Source organism: Tachysurus vachellii, chromosome 13 (genome assembly GCF_030014155.1).
Source record: "Tachysurus vachellii isolate PV-2020 chromosome 13, HZAU_Pvac_v1, whole genome shotgun sequence".
Lineage (NCBI taxonomy): Eukaryota > Metazoa > Chordata > Actinopteri > Siluriformes > Bagridae > Tachysurus > Tachysurus vachellii.
The window spans coordinates 17,648,117-17,675,247 of record NC_083472.1 but is presented as its reverse complement, the minus strand read 5'-3'; the positions used below and the strand labels follow the sequence as shown (position 1 = coordinate 17,675,247).

The window sequence follows — 27,131 nt, the reverse complement described above, 5'->3', positions numbered from 1 at the left end:
GGGCCTTGACGTTGGTTCTCCAGTGTAGTGGAGAGATTTGAGGAGCCGACACCGGAGTCGGACATCAGCAGGAGAGTCAACAGTGTGGAATCAGCTGTAAGTTAACTGTCTACTTTCATGAATGCAGACGAACTTGTCTCCTAAACTGCTTTTTTTATTATTTTTATTATTATTTTATTTGACTTTGTAGTTGTATTCGGTTATGCTGAGATATTTTTGCTTGTTTTTGTTGGGTTTTTAAGATTGAGCAAGATTTCTCACTTTTCAGTTAGCAGCTTGCTAACGTTAATGAACCTTTTCTGAAGTATTCAGTGTTTATTTAAGTGTTTTTGTTTACTGTAGATAAGAATGAACGCTTAATTAACATTTCATCCGTGTTTGTCGACTTCCTCAGTCCGTCTTATCCCAGTTTGACCTGTTTGACAACAGTCAGTAATTTTTCTTTTTGAAGAAAAAAAAAACCCAAATATTTATGAGGGAACATTGTAGCGCGAGGAGTAAGTGAGCTCGAGCCCGAGCTCGTGCTACAAATATAGCTGTAGCGCGAGACGCAAACATTTAGTAGAAAGACTTGTTTATTCATTAATTCGTGCTGTTAACCACATAAACACGTCTTTTGCCCTCTTTTACTCCCCGGGAATAGCAAGCAAGATGTGAGATGTAGTAACGATGACGTTGTGCGATCAGCGCGTGCCCTTCTGAGTTGTATTATGACTTCTTCGTGTCCACCGGTTTCATCCCAACATCATCAACAATAACGTGGCAGTGTGAGATTGTTCCTGTGTGTATGTGTGTGTATATATCTGTGTGTTTGTGTGTGTATGTGTTTGTTTGTGTGTGTATGTGTTTGTTTGTGTGTGTATGTGTTTGTTTGTGTGTTCATGTGTGTGTTCATGTGTGTGTTCATGTGTGTGTTCATGTGTGTGTTCATGTGTGTGTGACTTCTCAGAATCAGAATTAGAAAGAGCTTTATTGCCAGGTATGTTTTCTCATACGAGGAATTTGTTTTAGTGACAAGCTCCGCAGTGTAACAGGATGACATTGACAAGACACGAACAGTTTGTATGTACAGTGGAAAAATGTGAATTGAAATATAAATTGAAATATAAATAAGTAAGTATGTGTTTTAAGTAAATAATGTGTAAGAATAGTGTTGTGTGTTCTGTGCATGTCAAGTGTTCATCAGATGGGTTGCCCGAGGGATGGAACTGTTCCTATGTCTGGTCGTTCTGGTGCTCAGGTCTCTGTAGTGTTGACTAGATGGCTACAGTTCAAAGAGGGAGTGTGCTGGATGTGAGGGGTCCAGAGTGATTGTCTTTGCCCTTTTGCTCACTCTGGAGAAGTACAGATCTTTGAGAGTGGGGAGTGTTGTGCCAATGATTCTCTCAGCAGTCCGATTCTCTTTCGCTTGCATAAGTTAATACCTTTGTGTATGTTTTAATACTGGAAGCATTTTCTGGTCATGGATGTGTGATACTTATAGTTTTTAACCAGAAGCAATTTCTGAAGAAGTTACCGTAATAAAATAACACAAATTATTTGCAGTGTTGTTTTGGAAAAACCTATAAATGGGCACGAGGTTTGGACAAATTATTAGGACACAGAGCTGTTAAGTGTACAAAAACTCTGCACATAAAGACAGATAAGATGGTGGTTATTGTATAAATATAATACATGTGTGTATCTATGTGTGTATATATATATATATATATATATATATATATATATATATATATATATATATATATATAGAGAGAGAGAGAGGGAGAGAGAAAAAATGTTCAAATCTAAAAATATTCTTGATCTGCAGAATTGGGCATATTTACTTATTTATTTTGGCTAATCTGACCCCATTTAATAGATTGCCCTGTGTATGTGTGTGTCGGTGTGTGTATGGTGCCAAGTCTTATCCACTCATGGATCTGTGTCTTCTTGTCATCCAGGGTGTGTTCATGGCATGCTTGGGACAGGTTAATATAGATAATGAACAAAGAGTATGGGAAGCAGTCAGAGCCAAAACCTACCTACACTTATTTGGTCATGTCCGCGTTATGCAAATGGTTTAAAATGAAGAATGCGTTTGTTAACACCTCAGACGTAGTCTAGTTGTTACCAGATATACAAATGTTGTTATGCTGACATGGTACATTTTATTCCAGTTTCCTGTTTTGTTTTGTTTTGCAAAGCGTCTTGTTGTTGATCTTGTACTTGCACTGCCTAATTTGTCTTAGTGCCTCTCGCTGTGATGAGCGGTATGTAAAGTGTTTAGAAAAGAAAGCACATTATTATTATTATTCCATTATTTTACATACTACTTCTGCTTTTAACAGTTTTCTTGTGTGTTTTTCTTTATCAGTTGTAGGCAATTTTGCACTTCTGGAGGGTTTTTTAGTTAATATATTAACAGTAGTATGCATTGTGTCTGTGTCACATCTTGTTATACTACTTTAGTGTAGAATATTTATCAGATTTTCTGTCTAAGATGCCTTGCATTCAGACGGAGACGGACATACTAATGCTTTAAATGCAATGCTAGTGTTTTAATATTTTTTCTGAAAGGGGACAAAGTGCACATTTTAGTTTCTATACTTTAGTATTTAACAGTAGGTCTGGTCAAGAATAAAAAGAATAAAACCCCTTGTTAACTAGGCTTTATAAAACTTGCCGTGCCACTCCAGGCCAAGAGGGGGGGAAAAAAAGAAGAAGAAAATCAAATTACTTAGCCTGGCATCTTTCTGCATGTTGATGTTAAAATTGCTGTTAAATAAAGCATGTAACAGTTTTAAGTGGAAAAGGTTTTGTATGGAGTCTAGAAAAAGTGGAGTGCTGTATTCTGAGAGAAAAGGTCTTTGAGTCTTTTTTTAAATAGCTGAACTTGTTGTTGGACAACATGCTAGCCTATTATCGTAACAAATCTGAGAATGTTTACATTAATAGATAAAAATATAGGACTAAGGAGAGAAAGATGCTGGCTGTTCCACATTGGGTTCTTACTTTCTGGTCATTTGTCACACAATGAAGGTTCACATCTTACTAAATCAGGAAATCAAACTTGTGTTTCGACTCCATTATTTCCAGAGATGATTAGGCAAGTTGAGCATAGCGGTCTGGTATTTGCTCACAAACACGCTATATTAGGAAAAGTTTAAAAAAAAAAAAGTGTGTTGTGCAGATTTGTCTTGGCTTGTATTACTAAGAGATTGTAAGAAATGAAGATTTTCCTATTAGAATTGTTTCAGTTATCAAATCTGCCTGTATCTAAGTGATTTTATTGGTTGAGGGATTAAAATAAGGCCTAAAGTGCTTTAGCCTTAATTTCTCTATATTTATCTCAAGATTTAGCACACTGTAAAACTTAGTAAACATGTCACAATTGGTAATGATTGTCATTTTTAATAATATAGTCAAAGTGATTGTGGTTTAAAACTATGTAGTTTGAACACTCAGATGTATAATTTTATTATTTCCTCACAAAATTTTGAATCTGCTGGTGTTTTATATGAGAGCCACGTGCTTCACTTTATTTTGCTTGGTTTCCTCAGTATTTTCAAATATCACAGTGATCCTTATGCAGAAAGGTCATGTATCATATATTCAGGATAATCAATACATGTATAAAATAATTTTTGCCAACAATCACCTTGCTCTTTGACTGATGTGAGTAGTGCAGCTGGTGGTCAATAAGACGTAGGAGGTTTTAGTTCTCTCGCTTCTTTTTTTCTGAATGGGAAATTCATGTAATATAACAGACATGGTCTGGTCTTTCTCACTTTCATGTTATAACCTTTTTTTATGTAACATTATGTTCTGTATATAATTCATTGATGCTTAATAAATCAGGGTAACCTGCTGACATTCCTCCACTTCCAGGACTTGCTTCAGTCATTTAGGCTTTTTTTTTAATAGTTATCTGATTAACTCACAATGACATAGTAAAAAAATAGATAATATTGAAATCAGTATCAAGTAAATTAAGGAACTATAACAGGCATTTGCATAAACAACTACATTGCCTATTTGCCAGTATTTTGCTTACAAAGCAAATAAAAGAGGAGGGAAGAACTAAAGGAGAAGTATTTCCTCGTCACCTGTAAAACATTGTAACTGGGTCATGTGTCAGTCACTGGAGATATCCGGTTTGCCCTTTCGCTCAGGTTTACAACTTGAAACTATATACCTTAATTTTTAGAGTTACATTGTCCACTTGTATATAAAGTCACAGGGACAACTTAGTAGTTCAACCTCAGTTGTGTGCGTTCATTATCCAGCATCATGTTAATGTGTGTGTGTGTATTAGTGTATAAATGTAAAGGCTTTCCTTAGTGTAGAGCTGCACCATGACATTCTGTCTTTATCAATGACGTCAGACATGAAAAAACAGTAGCATCAGTTTCAAAGTTAAACAACATGGAGCTAAAAGCAGCCGAAAACATCCTAAATAATGTGATTGCCAGATGTTGGGCTGAAGTAAAGCTGTGATTTATTTCAACACAGGGTAAAGAGAATCAGTGTGAAGTGCCGCTTGTCTCACATTCAGTAACAGCAGATTTACTTGTCTAAGTGTAATTTACAGCCTCTAATGCGTTGGAATATTTAACCTTTATTTTAAATATAAGCCATGAACTATGTATTGAAATGTTATTTCACAGGGAGTTATCGAAGTCACTTCTGGAATTCGTTACCTGCTATTCGTAAAGATCTCTTTCCCTTCTGCTGAAATATGAATGCACTCCCGCTGGGGGAACCGGCCCTGTACAGAAACGGGCCTGTGTGTAAGCTTGTGTAGCTGCTCAACGTTTTAGACATGGTCCCTGAGACTAGACTCAGATTCTTTGGCTTGTTAGGAATGTCTGGTTCTGGCTTTTCTGGAGACCAGTGACTGGTGGTGAAAGCATTTTTTTTTTTTTTTTAAAGCGTATATATATAGCAGAAAGTGCTTAAAGAGTGGATACACAGAGTGACTGTTCAGTTCAACTGTAGTGTTAGAAGAATGAAATGAGGGCAGCATTAAACATTAGAGCTAACTGCTAACTCAGAAGTTCCTTTGTCTTCTTTTTTCATTTTCTGATTGTTCATTTTGGATAACGTCCTTGAAGTGTAGCTGACTTGATGCATGTTGTTTCATAGACGTTTGAGCCGTCGTCTTGTTCTATGTGGTCAGGATGCTGTTTGAACAAACTGACTGCAAACGTGTTGTTCATTGTAGTATTTCATGCTAAATTAAGCTCTAGGGATTTTTCTGCTTAGAAGAATGATTTAATGCTAATGTAGAATTATTGAGGTTACACAAAATAGCTAGTTGTGATTTGAAGATAGTGTTATGAGTAGGTTCATTCTTATGTTTAAAGGAAAGCAGTACTCTGAAATCCCTCAGATGTTTATGCTGAAGTGATGTGCTTAGCAGTCCTGGTGCTGATTTTATTTGATAATGTCTTGGATATTTCTTTTTGATGAAACATTATGGATGACTGTAAGCAGCAAACATGAAATGTCCAAATGCAAAACTGTTATGCGAGTTACAGCAGAGACTCTAGAGGTTAGTTAGTGATCCACAGGATGATTAGCATGATAGTGTTGATGGTGGTATTAGCATGAAAGTTTAAGCTTGGGGAGCTGATCTGTTTGAGTGTACAGTAGATAAGAGGCAGTGAGACCGCTGGACAGTTTAAAGGATTAGAACACCACTTAAGTAAGGGCTAAACCCATATGCACAGTCTTTCATTGCATTCAATTTTGTTTGGTTTAAGGGTTTTTTAAATATTATTTGCTCATGTACGTGGTGTAATTTTTTTACTGTGGGTGCATTTGTTTTTTTTTTTGTTTTGTTTTTTTTCTGCCTTTGTCCTTTATGGTTAAATATTTAAATCTTATTTTTCCACTGCTGGTACTCAGCTCAGAAATGGGGAAATTGCTAAGTGTGTCAGTCTCTCCGGACCAAACAGCGCCAGTTATTTTCCTCTCATAAAAGCAGTCAGGTTCTAGAGCTATTAGTCACGGAGGCAGCTTTGAATCACCATCAGCAACAGCCATTTACAGCTTGAATAGGAAATGACAAACACCTCTGATATTTAGCAATAAAGGTGGTTCACTACTTTAAAGCATCTTGAGCAACTGGAAGTTAATATTAATACTTATACAGAGTCTGGGTTTAATATGTCTCTGCTCAGCTTGTAAAACTTACAGACAATTGGCAAATTAAAAGAAAACAGCAGTTAGTCCACTTAAAGCAGGGGTGTCCAGTCTTTTCCTGAGAGGGCGGGTGTGGGTGCAGTTTTTCTTTTCAACTAAGCAGAAGTTACACCTGAGTCTATTGAAAGCCAAGATCAACTGATTTAACAGGTGGAATCAGGTGTGGTTCCTGCTTGATTGGTTTGAAAACCTGCAACCACACCAGCCTGGTGGATAAGATTTTACATCCCTGACTTAGAGGGAACCATCAGTACAAAGTTCTTCTGCGTGATCGCCTTTATCCTCTGATGAAACCTGCAGGATGATTTCTCCCACATCCACAGTGGACAGAAACCCATATACTGTAGCATTTACTGTCACCAGATCTTACTCCTGCTCTCACCACCATCATTAAAAACGGTTATCTTTAGGAAGGCTGGTGTTAATCTCTGCAGTCCAGTTCGTGCAGCTCATAGTGACTGAACACCTCACTAAGATGCTTTATGTTAGTTCAATACTTTGAATTTATTTGTTACCCTTCTCCTAGAATGTGTACACATCGAGCATGTAATGCTCTGTAGCTCTGAATTTCACTGCAAACAACACGACTGCCAAACAGTGACCGTGACAAAAATTACCACGACTGCCCTAATTGTGTTTCACCTTTTTGCTATTTGAATTTCAGTTCAGAGGCATTTATGTCAGCTTCAGAACATCATTTTATTTATGGGAGGAACATCTTTCCACACACTAGGTGGTTGAGGGTTGCTGTGGTGATTTAATTATCAACAAGAGAACTGTTGTCCTGGGGCTCAGTCACCTTTCCAGTTCATCCCAAAGGCGTTCAGCGGGGTTTTGGTTCTGGCTCTGTACAGGACATTCTAGTTTTTCCACTCCAGCCAACAATGTCTTCATGGCAAACCATTGTCTTCTTTCCTGAAACAGGTTTAGACCCATTAGTTTCAGTGAAGGGAAAACTTAATTCTTTTATAGAAAGAGATCCTATGTGGTTGTGTGCTTCAGACTTTGTGGCACCAGTTTGGGGAAGACTCTATTGTGGGTGTGCTGGTCAGTTGTCCACAAACATTTTGCCATATGGTGTAGTATGAGTTGTCCATGAGGAATATTCTTTTGTCTGAATTGCATGATGCCTGTTGTTGTTTGAGCCCAGAGTTAGTGGAGTGTAAAAACGTCTGGTTCAATCTCTAGACCTCTTAAAAACAGTGATCTGGATACTGCTGCCAAGTTGTGTTCTGCCTGTGGCAGTATTAAACGTATAGGTTCATTAAGAGTAATTAAAATACCAAGTCTTTTTAAATAGAGTTTTCCACAGAATGCAGAAGCAGCACTGCCTGCTGCTGCAACACAGTGCTGTCTTTTGCTTAGCCTTTTAAACCTCTTGCATTTTGCATACATCAATAATCAGGATTTTCCTATATTTCAGAAATGTTCTTTCAGGATTCTAGAATTTGTTGGGGTCTTTTTTATTTTAAAAACTGGGTACTGGCTAAGAATGTTTCTCAGTGTGTCAATACACTAATAGGATGATGTGACCAGTGTTAAATTTGCACACTGCTGTCTTGGAAAAATGACACTCATACAGTCTCCTTTCTTTTACCATGAAAGCTTGTATCTCTCCTCTTTGCCACTACACAGAAATTCCCTTGTTTGCCCGGTGTGATATCTGATGTCCTTAAACAGTTGTCTGTGTGCATGCTGAGTTTGCTCAAACACCTGTCGTTTTGCTCAACAGCATGATTTGGGTCCCTCATATGTTCATCACAACTGTTCCTTAGGCACCATTTGTAAGCAAAACTTTGGAGAACAGCAGTTCAGCCTGTTGAATCAGATTTGTGTCCTTGCCCTGCTGGAATTCCACTCATCCTGGTGCTCCCATATGTTTTGCAATGAATGTCTCCACATATGCAAATCCTTTTAAGCGCTTCTGTTTCTGAGACACAAGCTAAGACTTGTTAAACAGGTGATCTCCTGTCTCATGTTTGAGCTTGTTATGTCACTTGTACTGTTTTGCTCACAGCCGAATCAAATAAAAATTAATGAACTACTCTATCAATACCAGGCTCCTTCTTTACAGCCACTCGAAAGTGAGAATGTTAGCATAAACCCATGGCCTTCCACACCTCTTTCTCTGATATTGCTTTTCCTTTGATGAAATTAAGATGATTTGTTTGTATAATGTGTATGTTTTTCATCCTGTGTGGCTCATTTGAGCTAGAATAACAATATGTTCTCTAAAAATAGGTTTTGCAGAACTCTTACCAGATCAAATGGTTTTACTTTGGTATTTTCAAATACAACAGACCGAAAAACAATTTAATCTTGCCCGAACTCCAAAAGAGATAAATATTAGAATTCCAATGTATAAATATACATTGTGAACAAGTTGAAAACAGGCATTTGAAGATTGGAAAAAAGTCCAGCCAACGTGTTTACTGTAGAATCAGATTATTTTTTCAGCAGACGGGATTGAAACCCAAAGTGATCTTGTGCTGCTGTAGCCCATCAGCCTCAGTGTTCAATAACTTTGAGATGTTTTTCAGCTCACTACAGATAAAGTAGTTATTTAAGTTACTGTATCCTTCCTGTGAGCCCTGAATCAATCCAGGCTTTCTCCTGTGATCTGTCATCAAGGTGTTTTTCCCCCCACACAATTCTATGTAATCTTTTAGAGACTGTTGAAACCAGCAAACAGCAACAACCATGGCACAGCCCACATCTCGCTGAAATATTTAATGTCCATTCAGTTCCAGGTGTGAAAACATGGAAACCTTGATTTGGTAAATAATTTGTCCTGGATTCTTTAGGCTCGCACTCAAGAACTACTTTTGTACTGTTAAAGACTGTTGAATGTTAAAGAATGTTCTCATCCTTGGACTCTTACCCAGGATGTACGCCTACTGAACATCCTTTCTACACATTTGGTACTGTTTAATGTTATAGCGTACAGTTGTAAAAGAGTAATGATTTATGATCCTGCTATCTGGTGTCACCAAGAAATGGATGGGGGAAAAAGAAAAACTTCCTGAGTCAACATGAGGTACAAACCGTAGCACTGTCAGCTCAGCCTTACTCATAAAGGATCTAAATATAAGTTGACATCCGGATTTCTGTGAAGCTGCTTTGTGACCATGTTCTATTGTTAAACTGCTGTACAGATGACATGAGTGGAACTGAATGCGCGGTGTTAAGATGCGAGAGCAGTGCGTCGTTTGAGTTAAAGTTTGCAGTTCTTTCATATTCCGTATATATTGAAATTTATTCAGTAGCAAGTGGAGTTTCTGCTTCACCCCAATCTCTTCTCCCGCCCCTGCCTCAACTTACATCTGGTAGTGAGGCAGAGGTAAAGAAAACGCATATGCTTTTCTCTCGCACACTTTAAGACATTTCCCCCATCCTCCCCCTTCCTCTCCAGTGGCAGGGAGGCAGCTCCCTTTGCTGGGCAGGAAGTGTTCTGACTTGCTGCCTGAGGTCTTTGTGAGGCAGACAGGAATGCTGGCGCTTCACATTCGCCTCGGAGGGTGTGGAGGGAGCACTGCCTCAGCCTCTGCAGCCATTCGCACCACAGGTCTGGTCCCTCTTTCACTCTCTTATTACACGCTTTTGCTCATTCTCCTGCTCAGCCTTTTTAACTCTCTGCATTTGGTTTCATGTTTCGCTTTAGATCTGAGGTTGAAAAGCATGCTCATGTTCTTTATCTTGCTTTACTGCCAGCTAGTTGGCTAACCACATGCGTAGAACGTTGAGCTGTTTTTTGTTTTGTTTTCTGAATTAGTTTGCCGTAAGCAGCTTTAAAGGACTGAATGAGGAAAAGGTTGTGTCGTGCTGCGCCCTCCACATTGTTTTCATTGTTCTCTTCTTGGCTTATTGCTGTTAGGACACTTTGAGCGGAGAGCACACATGGATATTCCGCTTAGTCTGTCAGCTCGGGTCCCGTGGGAGGAGTGCGTTTGTGTGCTTATGTGCCTGAAGTGTTTGGTTAATAATGCATAATGTTTCCATAATTTACTGACTCCAGGCCTCATGGTGTTTAATGTATAAAAAGCATTGTTTAACTCACTTGAGATAAAAACAAACTTTATTCAAATAAAATCCCATGGCTCATTGACATATTGTTTGTTGCAGAATGAGCCTGTATTCAAAGATAATTGAGCGAAGTAGGAGAAATGTATCTGCAGTAGCTGTTTGTTGCAGGACAGCAGCAGTGCTTTGGGTGGAGTGTCTGAGATGTTGCTCTGTTACCGGATCAGACAGACATTGAAACATCTTAGGCTGAAGATGAGGCTATATATTTTTTTTTTCCTGATGACTGCTTTTGAGCTGTGGTAAAGGTAATATCCAGTCATCAAAGCTGATCTGGAGTCTGGTGTAATTTAGAAAACCAGAAAGACTAATTTTATATTTGAACAAAGCTAGAACAGTACATAGTATAATTACAACCTTTTTATTGGCTTGTCTCCTTGTTTTTGTTTGTTGCTGTGTGAAGGAGGGAGCCAGTTCAGGATGGCTTGTGTTTTTGTTTTTGTAGAATAGCAAGGAGTGACGGAAAGGCATTGTGATGGGTGTGTGCAAGTCCACCTCTGCCGCTCCGCCCGCAGTGGCGTTGAGTCATTGCTGAGAAACCGTGCAGTTTAATGTGTCCAGTGGCTCAGCCTGGCTTCTTCAGATCTGTAACCACAGATGCATCATTTGTTTCCTTGTCTCGCTTTTATGCAACTTGTTTCTAAAAGTAAATGTGACTGATGTTGGTGAATGTAAACAGGAATAAAAAAAAACCATGAATGAATGTAAATAATCATAATTGGAGTATTTTTCTCAGTTTTGTTAGCAGTCTAATGAAGTGGTGTAATTTTGATTAAGGGCTAAACTGACTGGCGAAATTAATTCCAAGATCATCATAAATGATATGATACGAAGTATTATGATACATTATTTCCCAGGTCAATTTTCTGACTTAGCATGGAAGTCGTAATTTTATTAAATTATTAGCATTTTTAAAAAATGTTTATTATTACAATTTGATCAGAATTGCACACTGATTTGATGAAGATTAAAAAATAACATTCGTTTCATTTTATATTTTAACAATTCAACATTACTACCATATTTCTGTATATTGAAATAACAGGAATTGTATCACGTCTCAAAGAAATATCAAAAAAGCATTATACAATTATAATAATAATAATAATAACAAAAGAAGAAGAAACGTTGAGTAATATAATAGCAACTTCTCTATTGTTGGGTGATATTTTTTCAAAAGTTGTTTGATCCTGTTGTCTCCTGTTGTAAAAACAACTCAAAGCAAATCCAAAGTGCTGCAGGTTTTGCAGGGCAGATCTGTGGTGATGGCATAATCAGACCCTGCAGCCTGTAGGCTTGAATATTTGACAGATTTTGTATTACCTGAACTTATCAGATAGTCATTCATGACCTTTTGTTTTCTTTACAAACTCTAAATTGGTCTTCAATTGGTATCTAAATAACTCGCCAACTTCAGGCAAAAGCAGCGATCTTTATTTGCATACTTAACTGTCATTTGCACCTCGTGCAAAGTAACTGTACTTTATTGTGTATGTGTGGATGATGGTGTATCAGCTTTGCTCCTCAGCCTGAGAGTGGTTTGTTACATGTTCATTCGGAATTCAAAGCAAAAGAATGAATTGACCTTGAAAGTGAATTGTGTCTTTATTCTGTGTGACCAACATGTTTCTCTCTCTCTCTGTTGCTTTCTCAGCAGAAAAAAGGCACATTGTTGGAGAGAGGAACGTACAGGTCATTCTCCAGGGAGATGGCAGCGAAGATATCCAAAGACGAGCTGGAGGAGCTGCGTGAAGCCTTCGGGAAAGTTGGTGAGTGGGCTTCCTGTTCTGCCGGTTTGGCCAGTAAACCTGCACACTAAACACAAGCTGAGAATCTCATGGAGTGAGCAGCTTCCTTTTCATGAAGATGAAAAACAGTTGTGAACCTTTGCTATTGGAACCTTGCACAGAAAAACGTTTGCTTTATTATTATTTTGGAATTTATGTTATGTTGGTTATGTCTTGTCTCAAGGCTGGAGCCATTTGACATTTCACTTCAAGGCTTGTTCAGCTAGATAGGCAGTTCCTAATTGAATATCTCTGTTAACAGCATATTTCACTTGTACCCAGAGTGATGAAAGGTTTCAGTTGAAGACATGTACAGAGAAAGCTTACATGGCATAAATATTGTTTTTCCTCCTCATGAAGACAGATATCACAGTCTGTACATAGTACAAGTTCATACTGTATGATGGAAAAGAAATATGGCCATAAATTAATGTCAGCATGATACAGTAGGGGTATAAAAAGTTAATGTTTCATTATGTCCTTCATGACTAGGCACATATCTTATAAAATATCTGAATATGTATATTGCAGTGTTTGTTATGAAGGCACGCATTTGGCTGTATCTTGTTTGCTGAGGTTGTGACATGCTTGTGTGGAATGAATGGTTAAAATAACTTTTAATGCATAGGAACATCTCTAAATCTTTTTTTTTATTCAATCAACAATTCAATCTTTTCAAGTGAATTGTAATGTCTGTTAACTGTTTGTATTTTAACAATTGGTTAAACGCATGTGTTTATACGCATATGTGTAATTTATAAGATGCAGTTATGCATCTTTATGATAGTTTTCAAAATGCCCATTTACATCTGTTGTGCTCGTGGCCGATCCACAGCCTTACTGGTCTCTTTAGATGAGAATGGAGTTGTTCCAGTTGTTGTCCACAGACACTAGGGAAAATACCCTAACAGCAGTACAGCACCTTCTTTACTCTTAACAACAGAAAGGAATTTAGGAAAAAAGAAATTAGTTAGCATTAATTCTTTTGAATAGAACATGTTGCGTTATTCTCTGTGTGAATACAGAATTAACAATGCACACCAACCATAAATACTTCCATGTGCCTTTACATCTGGGATTTTGTTTACAGCAGTCGAGACACATGGAGGGCTGCAACAGTCACCGTAAACTTTGAGGCCCGTGTTTCCGTTCATTTCTTTAAAGGATGTCTGTTGGTTAGTCTGTGACAAAAATAAAGGAAAAAGTGTCTCTTTTTTCTTTTCTAGACATCTCGAGTGCATTATTGCGATGTTAAAAAAAGCAAATCATCTGCTCTGTACTGGTTTCCAGTGCTGGCCCTGATTTTCCTCTGTAGTATTGCATCATTCCTGCTGAGCAAATGGCAGGTCCTTGTTGCAAGTAAAGTTAGAACTGTGCTTAAAAGTGTTTTTAAAATTAAAATTAATTAAATTATAATTAAAATTAAAAATGTTTTTAAAATTATTCATTAAAACATTACATTATGATTATATTTTTTCCTTAAAATCTGTATAGTATCTAAACACTCTGAGTTATTCCTGTTTTTTTAGCTAAGCAAGGTCTCTGTGATAATGTCCATTTAAGGTCACTGTTACAGTATTACAACAGTGGCACTAGTGTTTTTGCTAATTTCTTCCATGCCCTGCCATCAGTTCTGACCTCACTGCTTAGTCTTTATTTCCAAACACATGCACGTAAAGCCAATACTGACTGGAATTGTTGATTTAGCTAACTGTTGCCACTTTGGTGCATTTGTGATTTCTTTTTGCTGCTTTTAAAACCTGCCGTGGACACAAGCCAAATATAATTAGTCTAAATATAAGGTTTTGTGGCAGAGCTCCTGGCAGACAAGACTGCTGAGTAAAGACAGATGCTGACCATTGATGTTTAATCTATACATCACAGTGCCGCCCTTTAGCTCAGGCTAAAAATGGCTGACTGCTGGCTGCTGTGTCATTCCCAGATCAATCGATTAATGCTAGTTTGATTTAATTAGCACTTGTTCTGTTTTACTCTGAGAGCCATACAGCCTTCAAAAAGTCACTGCTCAGCACTGTGTGCTGGGTAGGGTATACTATACTACCTTATGTAAGATACAAACCAAGTGAATGGGAAACCATTGGTACTTCAGTATACTTTCGCTTATGGAATGATTTTGGGATACATATCTGTCTTTTAAACCAGCTAGAAAATACTTTTGAGAAAAGCAAAATTACCATTCACAGACATTTCACATGAAAATTTGGTAGAAAAGAGACCATTATGTAACAGGTTTTTAAATCAATTTATAAAGGCCCATGTGCCTGTCCTTCCTTACATGCTACCTGGGTAGGAAGCCCAGTTCAGCATTACCTGCTGGAGCAAAGCTGTGCCACAGCATCTATTGAAAAATCTCCATTTGATGGTCTGTATAAAAGCTGACAAAATCTTGGTGTTAAGGCATGAAGAGAGTCACTTCCTTAGTGATCGAATGAATAGGTTTATAATATTGCATCATGCAGCACATCATTAGCTAAGTAGCACCTTTTCTGTAGCACTACAGATATTGAGGAGCCTTGCTATTAGATTATTGGAAGGCTTTATTTGCTCCTGTATGTACATTAATATTCTGAGAGCAGTGAGTGGCTGTGTGAAGCTCTAAATCATCCCAGGAGACTTGCTTGTGAGTTGCTATAGTGGAACAGCTTGCTTGGATCAACTGAAAAGCAAAAACGAAAGAGTTTTGTAATTGCTTTTGGGTGGATCTTCATAATTAACTGGCTAATAAACCATGTTATAAACATGGCTGAGTTCCTAATGACCCTGTAGTTCAGGTCAACATGCTAAACTATGTACTGAAATCATTGTGCATTGATTATCGCTACAGATCTGGACAGTAATGGCTACATTAATGACTATGAGCTCCATGAACTGTTCAAAGAAGCCAATCTTCCCCTTCCTGGTTACAAAGTCCGTGAGATCATCCAGAAGCTGATGACTGATGGGGACAAAGACAAGGACAACAAGATCAGCTTCAGTGAATTTGTTTCGGTAAGATCTTCAGCAGGGTTTTTTTCTGTACCATTTTCCAGCACCATTTATGTTTAAGGAAAAAAGCAGATGTTTATTAACGTTTATTAATGATGTTTATTGAAGTCTTTGGCAGATTTGTTTTAGCAAAGAAGGATGTCCTTGATTAACAGAGTCAGCAAATGCTTGCAACTAATCCCCCTGAATCCCAGAACAGTTTTTGTGACAGTGAGTTTGTTTGGAACTAAAGGGAATATAGTGGAAAAAAGTATTAACCACGGTCCTCATTCGTATAACGTTACTATCCGATATGACCCTAAACTGCATGCGATTTATTCTTGCATCCTGTGCAGTGTGTCATAGTTATCGAGGAGCATTTTAACAGAAAGTTGCCAGCTGTTAGGATGTCAGTGCTTGTGTTTCACCAGGTAGAGATTTCTCTCACTGTGTTCTGGATGCACTTGTTTATATGCACAGACATTGTTTATTTTGTAAGACACATTCATGCATGTTGGGTATTGTTGGGCCTCGTTTTTAGACAGACAGACAGAGCAATCCAAGCTAAACATTTATACTAGATTTGCAAAAGCTTCAGTAACCTTGATTTTCTTTATACTCCTGTGTATGTTTAATTAATTACTTACAGTCACATCTGACATTTGGTGACATCCACAAAACTGCAAAATGCCAAAGCTCACAGAGCTGAAAACAACAAAAGAGTTGACTGAATGTTGGAAGAGTGCCTCCAAAGTCCCCTCAAAATCTGCTGAATCATAGACACACACCAACACACTTTGTTTTTTTGGGGCCCCTTTCATTTTCCAGGCAGCTAGTCTTATTTGTCTTCATTTATGAATTTGTTTTGGATGATTTTCTCTAATAAATTAGGTTTCCAAGTTTTAGAAGACGCCCTGTCTGACTCCTCAGAGGACTGCTCACTTTTGAGTCATCAGCATCATCCTGGTGCAAAATGTCCATCCTGTGAAATAAGCAGTGCCCTTCTTCTAGGATTCTTGACGTGAGAAGACTGATGGAGATTTTCCTCATCAGTGCCCTAGTGTTTATTTACTCTGCTGGGACAGGCAGTAGGGTGGGGAGGGGAGATTATATTGCAGTTGTTGTCAGCACAGTTTTACAGTTGTTTTCACTTGGAATTGTGAGGCTCAGGCATGGCAAAAAATTGAATCTGTACTTTTTGATGTGTATGTTTGGATCACAAAGATGTCTCAGTAATCTTGCAGCACAAATAATACCTTGTATTGTTTTTCTTATGCTCTTTTTCTGCAGATCTTCCAGGAGCTTAAAAGTAGTGATATTGCAAAGACCTTCCGCAATGCTATCAACAAAAAAGAGGGCATCCTGGCCATCGGGGGAACATCCGAACTGTCCAGTGCAGGCACACAGCATTCCTATTCAGGTAAAATATTTTCTAAATAAAACTAAGCAGGTGTGACAGGTCTTTTTGTTTACTCCATGTTGTGTGGATGGGATTAATGAGACCGGACGACATGAACCACTCATTAGGCCATTTCTTTTCTTTTTTTTTAAAAAAAAATAAAAAGACAAATGATAAATATATCCTGAATCTGTGGCCTTTCCCCACAACATTATCTCCTCAGTTGCACTTCCTGTAAACTGAAGGAGAGCAACCTGATCTTGAACATGTCATTTAAAGGAGCCGTCCAACATTTTTGACAGTTTACCCAGCATGACAAAATGAATGTATAACTATATGAACACATGAGTTCGTATACTCAAAGAATTACAAGATAACATGCATTACCCATTAAGCTTGTTTATACTACACATATGCTGCAGTATTAGATAACTAACTTTATTTGATGTTTAGATTTGGGTTAATATGTCAGCCAAGGACAAAGGTGAAGTGACATACGGCTAAGTATGGTAACCCATACTCGGAATTCGTTCTCTGCATTTAACCCATCTAAAGTGCACACACACAGCAGTGAACACACACACACACACACCATGAACACACACCCGGAGCAGTGGGCAGCCATTTATGCTGCAGCGCCTGGGGAGCAGTTGGGGGGTTCGGTGCCTTGCTCAAGGGCACCTCAGTCGTGGCCAGTCCGAGACTCGAACCCACAACCATATCGGGTTACTGCATGACTAACCACTTTTGCCTTTTTTGTCTGATCCAGAGGAGGAGAGGTTTGCGTTTGTGAACTGGATCAATTCTGCTTTGGAGAAAGACCCAGACTGCAAGCATGTGCTGCCGATGAACCCCAACACAAATGACCTCTTCAAGGCTGTGGGTGATGGCATTGTGCTGTGGTGAGTCCAGTTAGATGATCATTTCAAAATAAATTTGAAAATAAATTCTACACTGAAGTCTTATTTGACGATTGTTGTTTTATACAGATTCTAGTTCTCCTTTAGTTTTTTGTTTCCTTTTCATGGAAGAAAACTCCTGAAATTGAGTCTGTTCTTCTTACAGTAAAATGATCAACCTGTCTGTCCCTGATACAATTGACGAGAGGACAATAAACAAGAAGAAATTGACGCCATTCACAACACAGGTTTGTGTTGCTGTGTTGTTTCTATGACTGCACCCCTTGTTTAGGGGAACTGCTGTCTGTTTAGCAAAAATGCCAAATAATATGTTCATACTAGTGCATTGTGTTAGAATTGTTTTCTAGTTATAAGGAAGCTACTGTCTGACCCAGCTTTTCTAACCCAGTCCCTTGCTCCCTCCATGTAGGAGAACCTCAACCTGGCACTAAACTCTGCCTCAGCCATCGGCTGCCACGTGGTGAACATCGGCGCTATGGACCTGCGCGAAGGCAAGCCGCATCTGGTGCTGGGCCTTTTGTGGCAGATCATCAAGATTGGCCTGTTTGCAGACATCGAGCTCAGTAGGAACGAGGGTGAGCTCTATTTATCCCGGTGACCAGAAACTGACATCATTCCGAGTCAAAGCAGGCTGATTCAATTGGCCAGGAATTCAGACAAACAATGTGTCTATGTAGGAGTCAGTTATGAAGTACAGAGAGGAATTTTATCAATGCTGCAGGACGAATAATCAGGAAAAATTGATTTCAGACAAAGCTTTCTCTATGTGATTTGCACATAGACACTAATGCATGGTGTGTGGGACTGGAGTCAAACCTGCTCTCTTCTCAGGGTGGGACTAGGTACTTGGTGGAGAAACAAATGTTAACCCATGTTGTTGAAGGGCATCTAATAGTGTGCTTGTGTAATTCTTTATAGACAGTGTAAATTTGTTCAAACTGACGCAGCACTGTGTAACTATGTATGGTTACATGCATTCAAATGAAGACGAGGCATGCAAATAAATTAAGTGGATGTGCAAACAGTGGATGTGTGCAGGAAGATTAGTACAAGTAAATAAAAGTGATAGTGATGTAAAGTATAAAAATAGCAGATAAAATATAGCACAAACTTTCTGGGATGCTGTAGAAAGCTGTTTGTTTTTAACCCATTTTATGTTTATACTGTACATACACAGCCCCTTCAACCTGCTGATTGTGTTTAAGTTATGTGTTTACATCATTGTGCTGACTCATGTGCAAATGCTTGCTTTCCCAGCGCTGGCAGCATTGCTCCGAGAAGGTGAGACTCTGGAGGATCTGATGAAACTTTCCCCAGAGGAGTTGCTCCTGCGATGGGCAAACTTCCATCTGCACAATGCCGGCTGGCAGAAAATCACCAACTTCAGTTCTGATATAAAGGTAAACCAGGCGGTCGTTTATGCACCTGTAAAAAAAAAAAAAATAAAATAATAACAATGATAATTGTCCAGAACTACACCAAAATAGTATTTTCATAATTCAACAAATTATTTAATAGATTCTCTCAGATTGGGTTACCTGCTACCTGGATCAGTTCTGATTTGTATTCACTTTCTCTCTATAAGCTGCAATTTTGTTTTTGTTTTTTTTTTTGGTTAGAGATCACAGTCCTCAGTTGTGTCTGACTGGGGGAAAAAAGAAAAAACATTTCATTCATACATTATATGATAGCTTTTTTTTGAATGATGGTTCATCTGCATTTTAAATAACTGATTAGCTAATGCGCATTTGTGCTGGAAAAGTCAAAATACTTTTGATACAAACAACTCCTGTTTAAGATATAAAACCAATCAAATTGTTGGATCAACAAAACATTAACTCATTCGTACAGTAGAAAAGGAATCCAGCAAAAACAAATGACTGGTTAAATCATTCATCTTCCAATAGCAATTACGAAAAATAATTGTCAATTTAAAATAAGAATCGGAAAATATGTGTTGTTAAATGGGCTTTACCAAACGTACTTAGCTCTACAGTCAGCAGTCACAGCAAATAAGAAGATATAGCACAGCTCTGTGTTTGTGCAAATGCTGCAAAGTTGACAGGTTTTTTGTTTATTTTGAATTAAATTGCATTAAGAAATCAGTTGAGGTGTGAAGTTAAGATATTTTATGCATTGTTACTCTGTCTCTATAGCTGTTTATGTGGGTTTATGATGGTTCCTCTTATCTCTGATGTTTTTTAAATCATTTTCAAAAGTAATTAAATCATTGACTTTACGACGAGCCCAGCAGAGAGATGGGGCTCTGAGCACGTGAAACCAATAAATTTAACAACCGATAGTTTTGTCTTTCACTTTCTTGAGCAGGGTTGATTTGGTTCCATCAAATGTTCACATATAGCAGATACAATACTGCAAATCAGAAATGCACACCAGTGACTCAGAAAATGAAAAGGAAAAAATAACCTCTAGTCCAAAATGTTTAGGCACAGGAAACCTCAGTCTGTTTATGAGCTGTAGTTGGGGTCCGCAAGCTTTCACTGCTGGTCTTTAAAGTTCATCAGTACATTTATAAACCATGTGCAGCTTTTCTTTTCCCAGTGAGATCCACGTCCTTAAAGCTGCCAAGTATTTAAAAAAAATATATATATATTTATATATATACAAACACTCTACCTGCTGTATTCGTATTCAAATAATGTATTCCTCGTCGGTTACACACCTAATCTGTATTTGATTTTCTTATGGGAAACGTAGGGTGCAGTCTGATTTTAATACTTGATGAACATATTCATTGCTCACCTTCATGTGTTGTGATTTAGCATTGTGAGTTACAGATCAATCTCAGGTTTAGCCTTTTATGGTGTCAGTAAGGACAAGCAGCTTGATGTCTATCACTCTTACACTGCTTCTTTATCTTTATATCCCACTTCTGTACTCTCCCCTTTCTCCTTTATTATTCCTTTTATTCCTTCCTTCTCAATACATCTGCCAACCGAGGTTAAACGTTTGTTACTCCCTCCTGTGTTGGTTTCAGGTATGACATCAGACAGTGGAGAATGTTTGTTTTCCTTTTAGAAGATGAAATCTTGTGTTCGAGAAAAATGGCCAAGCTCCCCGATAATAGTTTGATGTATCACGACTCTTCATGATTGTATATGCAAATGTATTAACATAAAAGTAGTATGTATACCACACAATAACCTGAAGTAGATCTTTTCTTATCTTTATTTCCTCTTGAATTATCTTCTTGACAACTGAATACTGGATCAGTGGTATTGTGTCTGGAATTCTCTCTTATCCTTTATCTGTCTTTTCCTGTGCTTCAGCTCTCAGACCTCTCAAACTCTGTGAAGGTACTTTTTTCTCCAAATGCACAGCCAACTGTTATTCACTTTGGCATGAACTATTTTTACTTTTGGTGTATCACGTTTTAGAATCCCTGATTTCTGTATTTTAGCTTTTTAAGGACATTCCAGCATGCTCCTGCTTTTCTCATTTTTTGTTTATTTAACAGAGTTTCTCAGTACATTTTGTAAACATTTCAATTTGCCTGTGTCTGAAAAGTAAAAATGTACTTAAATTTTTATTTATTTATTTATTTTTACCTTTTAGGACTCCAGGGCTTATTTCCACCTCCTGAACCAAATTGCACCCAAAGGCGCTAAAGAGGGTGAGGAACGCATTGACATCAGCATGGCAGGCTTCAATGTAAGTCACTTTTTACAATACGCCTTGAATATGCTTCCATCTACTTGCATAAGCAGTTTGGGACAGAAACAGATGTAAAATTGTTTGCCTCTGAATTCTTTTATGCCTTGTAGGGGTTGTAATGGATTTTCCACAAATACCTTGGCTTATCTCTTTGTTTTTGCCTGATGTTCCAGTGCTTTGCAGATGTGAATCCAAATACCTTAGGGCTTTAAAAACGATTTATTTCTCAGGCCACCGTGTTCTTATTATTAGTTATTTTTTTTTATCATATGTCCATTTATCAAACTGCTTTTATTTATTAAAGTTTATTTTATACAATCTCCCAGAACACTGGCATGTGTCATGAGATTCTGTAAAAGCCCTGGTAGACACTCAGGCCATCTGAGAGGAGCACAGCTTAAACTCATGTTAAGCCTTAGCTCAGCAGTAAGCACTGTGGGGGTGTGTAGCAGTGTAGTTTAAATCAGGAGAGGTTTTGAATGGATGCTTATGTCTGTGCTGTGACTAGAAATGTACAGATTCTGAAATGACTGTGCTTGATCAGCTTCCTTATTATCTTCCTCATGGTGCACCGCTCCTGCAAAATAACTCTTCTACACTATTTTTGATGCCTGGAAAATACATTTTGAAGCAAGTTAATGCTCCTGACGCGGGGAAAAAGAAGCCGAACATGCTCCGTTTGGTTAACTGTGGTTTTCGTGCAATGTGAAGTAGTGGAGGAACCACTGAATTAAAAACATGAACATAGTACTGTGCCAGTTCGCCTCATGAACTGGACTCCTCCACATTTCCATGAAAATATTTTCCATCTACAGTATATTGTTTGAGTATTTCAGGGAAACTGACTCAACGCTATGTATTTTATAGCATGTCTGTCTGCAGTAAAAGGCTGACACAATCAGCACATCTGTTAATGCTGCAGTGGTTAAACTCGCCGTCTCAGGAGAAGCTCTCTTGTGCTCGTTTTGCGCTTGTGACCTCAAACCTGCTTAAGTAGTGTTACATAGCTGGCCAGATATTTCAAGCATGCTCACTCTATCACTTTTACTGAACGGCAGGAAATTCCATAGTAATTTGTTACATTCAATTGAATGTCGGATGAATGGATGAATGTAGAGGAATGTATCCACCATTTCTGTTGCGCCATCTTTACTCGTTTTAAACCTGATTCATTCCAGTGTTTTTGTCCATTGCTGTTACTTGTGCTTCTGTTGTACTTGAAGGGATTTTCAAGGTCAGGCACAGATCTGAAAAAAAAAAACAAATAAGAACAGAATTTAACAGCACATATTTCCAGACCTGAAAATGTATGATCATTCAGAACTGGATATTTTCTCACTCAAGACACAATGGTTTTAAATTGGCTTCATGTTTGGCACTACATCACGTTTTACATTTAATCTTTTCAGAGTTCGGTTTATCATCTTTAAAATTAGCAAGACAACTGAACATGTTAACAATGAGCCTTTTTGTTAGTTACCTCATCCAAATACATGCATACGTTGCGACAGCTTTCTGTCCATACAGCACTTTGATGCAGCTTCTCACTATCAGGGAAACCACAGATCACAGGACATACAGTATAAGACTAATGCCACATAAATCGTCACCAGCATTGTAAGTAAATGTTCTCTGGATAATTGAAATTTTAAAAAGATGCAAATATTTACATCTCAGAACTAATTATTCCCAAATGCAGTGTCTCTTGTACATTGGGGTAATTCGGAGGTTCACAATATTGTGTGAATGTACTTAACCCCCTTGTGGTGCCAAAAGAAGCCAGTGTGGAAACCACAGCGGCTGGACAGCACTAGGGACTAAAATAGGCCTTTTCACACCAAATGTAAGGCGCCATTGTTCTCAGGCTCTTACAGGGTCAAACTGTAATCAACATGACCCAGAGACAAGGCCATATCCTCACACCAGCTTTTTGTTTTTTTGTGTCTACTGTGAATACCCCCTTTACAATGCCTGTGCTTCCAGTTCATGCTGCACACAATGTTATATAAAGCTGATTACATCATGCTCAGTTGCTTTTCCTTGATAAACACCTAATCTGCTCTCTCTCTCTGTCTCTCTCTGAGAGAGAGAGGATTTGTTGTTGTTTTTTATATAGTATTTCTTGTTATTGTCAGAGCATAGAAGAGAGATAAATGTTATCAACAATAATGTGTGAACAATGCTGCTTATTATTTTATGAATTATGTCTTTTGGTTTTTTGTGCAGTTTTTATAGCTTTTTTGCTTTCTCGAACTGGCTTTATCTTTGACTGACAGAGTTGGCTCAGTACTTTATTCTAGTCATTTGTAGCTCCGACAAAGCCTTGAACAGAATAATGTTTAGTTGAGGCTTTGGCAATTGTACATAACTAAATTACAGGAGAAATGTTTAGTAATTAATTACAAGAATAGATTAATTCCATAATTTTGTCATTTTTTTGTTTCAGGAGAAAGACGACTTGAAAAGAGCAGAAGCTATGCTGCAGCAGGCTGAGAGACTTGGCTGTAGACAGTTTGTCACACCCACCGATGTGGTGTCTGGAAACCCCAAACTGAACCTGGCTTTCGTGGCCAACCTCTTTAACAAGTATCCAGCACTGACCAAACCTGAGAACCAGGACATCGACTGGGGCTTGCTGGAAGGTGAGAAAAGAGGCACAAAAGGACCCACTCTCTAACTTTCCCCCAACCTGCTATTGCAGTTTCATGGCTATTTTCCAAACCAAACACCATCTAGTATTTTTATTTGGCAGTTTATTCACCCATTATGGAATAGAGCTCTAAAAATAGGCATTTCTTCATCCTCTTGAAATATAATTAAGTGTAGTTATAGAGGGTGTGTTGCAGGCCTCAGAGACTTTTACTTTGCATGGGAACATGTCTAAATACCAAGATGAAGTGTGCTGAAGTGTGCTATTATGCTGAGGATGGTCTTGGGGCCATCTAGTGGATAAACAGCTGAATATCTTCTTCTTCTATCCTATACTAGGTAGAATTGGCATCTATTAAATTAGGTTAATTTCTACATTTTTAAATTAGGTTATTAAGCAAGGCCCAACATAGAATCCAGCATAGTTTGGTGATTTCTCTGCTCCAGCATGTCTGCTTAAACAAACCTTTTACTGCAGAGATGAATTAGCTGTAGCCGGCCACACAGATCACCAAACTGAGCTAGACAGTACTGGAACAGTGCAAAATCATCAGACTCTCAGAAGTAATGCTTGCGAGGTGGAGCTGAAACTGTACAGAAAGCAGTAACTAAGCTGTGTGGGGGTTGGGGGTTTTCCTGTCTTTACAGGTGAAACCAGAGAGGAGAGAACTTTCCGAAACTGGATGAACTCACTGGGCGTGAACCCTCATGTCAACCACCTATACGGGTAAAACCTCCTTCTCTGATGTGAAAAATTATCCCAGTCATTTCTCTGGATTGGAGCTTTATTAGTGATTTAATTCACTTGTCTTTACTGATGTCTTGATTTTTTTCCCACAGCGATCTCCAAGATGCTCTGGTCATCCTGCAGCTCTATGAGAGGATCAAGGTTCATGTTGACTGGAACAATAAAGTAAACAGGCCCCCTTACCCAAAGCTTGGGTCCAACATGAAGAAGGTACACATTTCTTTTTCTTGAAGTTGCACACTAGGCTTGTTAGTCACTGGTTCATGGTTGTTAAGCAGTTCTCTCTCTGTCTCTCTCTCTCTGTCTCTCTCTCTCTTTCGCTCTCTCTCTCTCTCTCTCTCTCTCTCTCTCTCTCTCTCTCTCTCTCTCTCTCTCTCTCTCTCTCTCTCTCTCTCTCTCTCTTTATTTCTAATGGCCCATAAATATTAACAAAAAAAAAATTCCTTCTGGGTGTTTATGCCATTCCCAATAAATAATATAGGATTAATATAGTGATCTGAGTCTGTTACATGTTTGTGTATGACTACAGCTGGAGAACTGCAACTACGCTGTGGATCTGGGGAAAACTGCAGCAAAATTTTCCCTTGTGGGCATTGGAGGCCAAGATCTAAATGATGGGAACCCCACCTTGACCCTGGCTCTGGTCTGGCAGTTAATGAGGAGGTAGAGTTTTGATTAGTGCACTTTGTTACCTAGCAGTTTTTATTCTGAAATAAATTACCTGAAGCCTTGTCATACATTTAAAGGATTCTTTGAAATCTGTACAAACTGTTAGAGGCTATATAAACATCACATTTAACATCCTGTCCATTACAACCGTTATTATATCCATTCTACTTAGAGTCACTTTGAATTTGGTCATTTTATGATGTCCTTGTTTCTAGGTATACCCTGAATGTCCTCGAGGACCTGGGAGAAGGTGAGAAAGTGAACGATGACATCATTGTCAACTGGGTTAATAAAACTTTGGCAGCGGCAGGAAAGAAGTCAAAAATCTCCAACTTTAAGGTACGTGTTGAACCATCTCTAGTTTCTTCTTTTGGATAATATTTCAGATTGTACCTACTCTAGACTAATCTTGTCATGCACGCTAAGCAACACTGTTCTGGGTTTACAGGACAAAGAAATCAGCTCCAGCTTGCCTGTGTTGGACCTTATCGATGCCATCCAGCCAGGCTGCGTCAACTACGAGCTAGTAAAAACTGGTAGTCTGTCTGAGAGCGACAAGCTGGACAACGCCAAGTAAGTCATAAAAAAATAACAGCAGTCATTATATTTCTGTTTAAATCTGTTTGAAATCAAACAATTATGCACCAAGACCAGAAATAATTATTGGGTGTACAATTCATTGTCTTATGAATCAGTGTAAACCTAAAGAATGTAAGGTTATTGTGTGGGATTAAAGTTTGTATGTGAGTCAGGAGCCACTGCTGGGTCCTTAAGTAAAACACTTTTTTGCTCAGATATGGACTCAGAATGTTGCCTGTGCATTCGATAAATTGTGTCTGCCAGATAAATGGAAAGACTGAGGTGTCCTGCAGAGATTAATATGTCTGTAAAATGTGTATAATGCACCAAATATGACCGTGGAAGGCCTGAACGAACCCCTTGGATCAGCTAAATTGAGATGAAACTTGAAAATTGAACTATTATATTTTTGCTGTTTATATACATAAACATCAGCAGCTGAAATCTATCCTTCACTTTCTCCCTTTGCAGATTTGCTGTATCCATGGCCAGAAAGATTGGCGCACGCGTGTACGCACTACCTGACGACCTGGTGGAGGTTAAACCCAAAATGGTCATGACCGTGTTTGCTTGCCTGATGGGTCGAGGAATGAAGAGAGCATAATAAAATTAAGCAAAATAAAAAACGCAAAGCCGCTGCGGCCAATCAAAAGCCGACGTCTGACCCACAAGCCATTTGCTGGATGAAAGGCTTCAGGTTGAATAATTTAGCCAATAACAATCAGGAAACAAGAAACTCAAATAGCAACAGATGTTAGAGAATCACGTTTAAGTTTGGCAGGACTGGGGCTATACAGTTGAGGCCAAAATTATTAGCCCCCCAGGAATTTTGGAACATTTTCCTAAAGATCTTTCCAATGTTTGCAGCATTGATAAAACTTGATATAATCAAACATTCGCCAGTGCTATTTAGTAGCTTTTGGTACATTTTGGAATATAAAATACATTTTTAGGCTTGCTTTATAATCAAATATAGTGAAAATGGGGTGGTCAAAAATATTAGCCCCTTGTGAATATTTGCTTTCAAAACACACCCAATTAATCAATCAGCTTTCAAAACACACCTAATTAATCAATCAGCATTCAAACCACACCTGTGCAGTCAATTGGCTTCATAACAACACCTGGGCATTCAATCAGCATTAAAGGACTCCAAGTAACAGGGCACTTGAACACATTATTGGGAGAGACTACTTTTACTCACCATGCCAAAGACAAAGGAAATCAGTCTTGAGCTCAGAAAGAAGATAGTGGAGGCTCATGATAAGGGGGAAGGCTATACTGCCATTTCCAAGCTTTTCACAGTGTCTAGAACCGCCGTACGTTGCATCATTGCCAAGTACAAGGAGACAAATTCTGTAAGAAACAAACCTGGGCGTGGTCGTAAGCGCAAGATTTCAAGAACCCTGGAGAGGAAAATAGTCAGAGATATCAGCAAGATGCCCCAGACA

At 38.4% G+C, this 27,131-nt stretch overlaps 1 protein-coding gene across 3 annotated transcripts; it reads left to right on the top strand.

Annotated features, from left to right (window-relative positions):
* Positions 1-54: 54 nt before the first annotated feature.
* On the top strand, positions 55-26,560 carry pls3 (plastin 3 (T isoform)). 3 transcript variants are annotated; one of them, XM_060884707.1, is made up of 16 exons: positions 55-96; positions 11,924-12,038; positions 14,902-15,065; positions 16,332-16,461; positions 17,210-17,342; positions 17,506-17,587; positions 17,770-17,935; positions 18,618-18,760; positions 20,937-21,032; positions 23,482-23,677; positions 24,333-24,411; positions 24,525-24,642; positions 24,962-25,095; positions 25,317-25,440; positions 25,550-25,674; positions 26,152-26,560. In XM_060884707.1, exons 2-16 carry the CDS (start codon positions 11,978-11,980, stop codon positions 26,282-26,284), a joined length of 1,884 nt encoding a protein of 627 aa, XP_060740690.1. In that variant the 5' UTR covers positions 55-96; positions 11,924-11,977; the 3' UTR covers positions 26,285-26,560. The 3 variants fall into 3 exon arrangements, with proteins under 3 accessions (XP_060740690.1, XP_060740692.1, XP_060740691.1); XM_060884709.1 differs by having other exon boundaries at positions 75-96; positions 11,927-12,038; XM_060884708.1 differs by lacking the exon at positions 55-96 and adding an exon at positions 9,611-9,754.
* Positions 26,561-27,131: the final 571 nt, after the last annotated feature.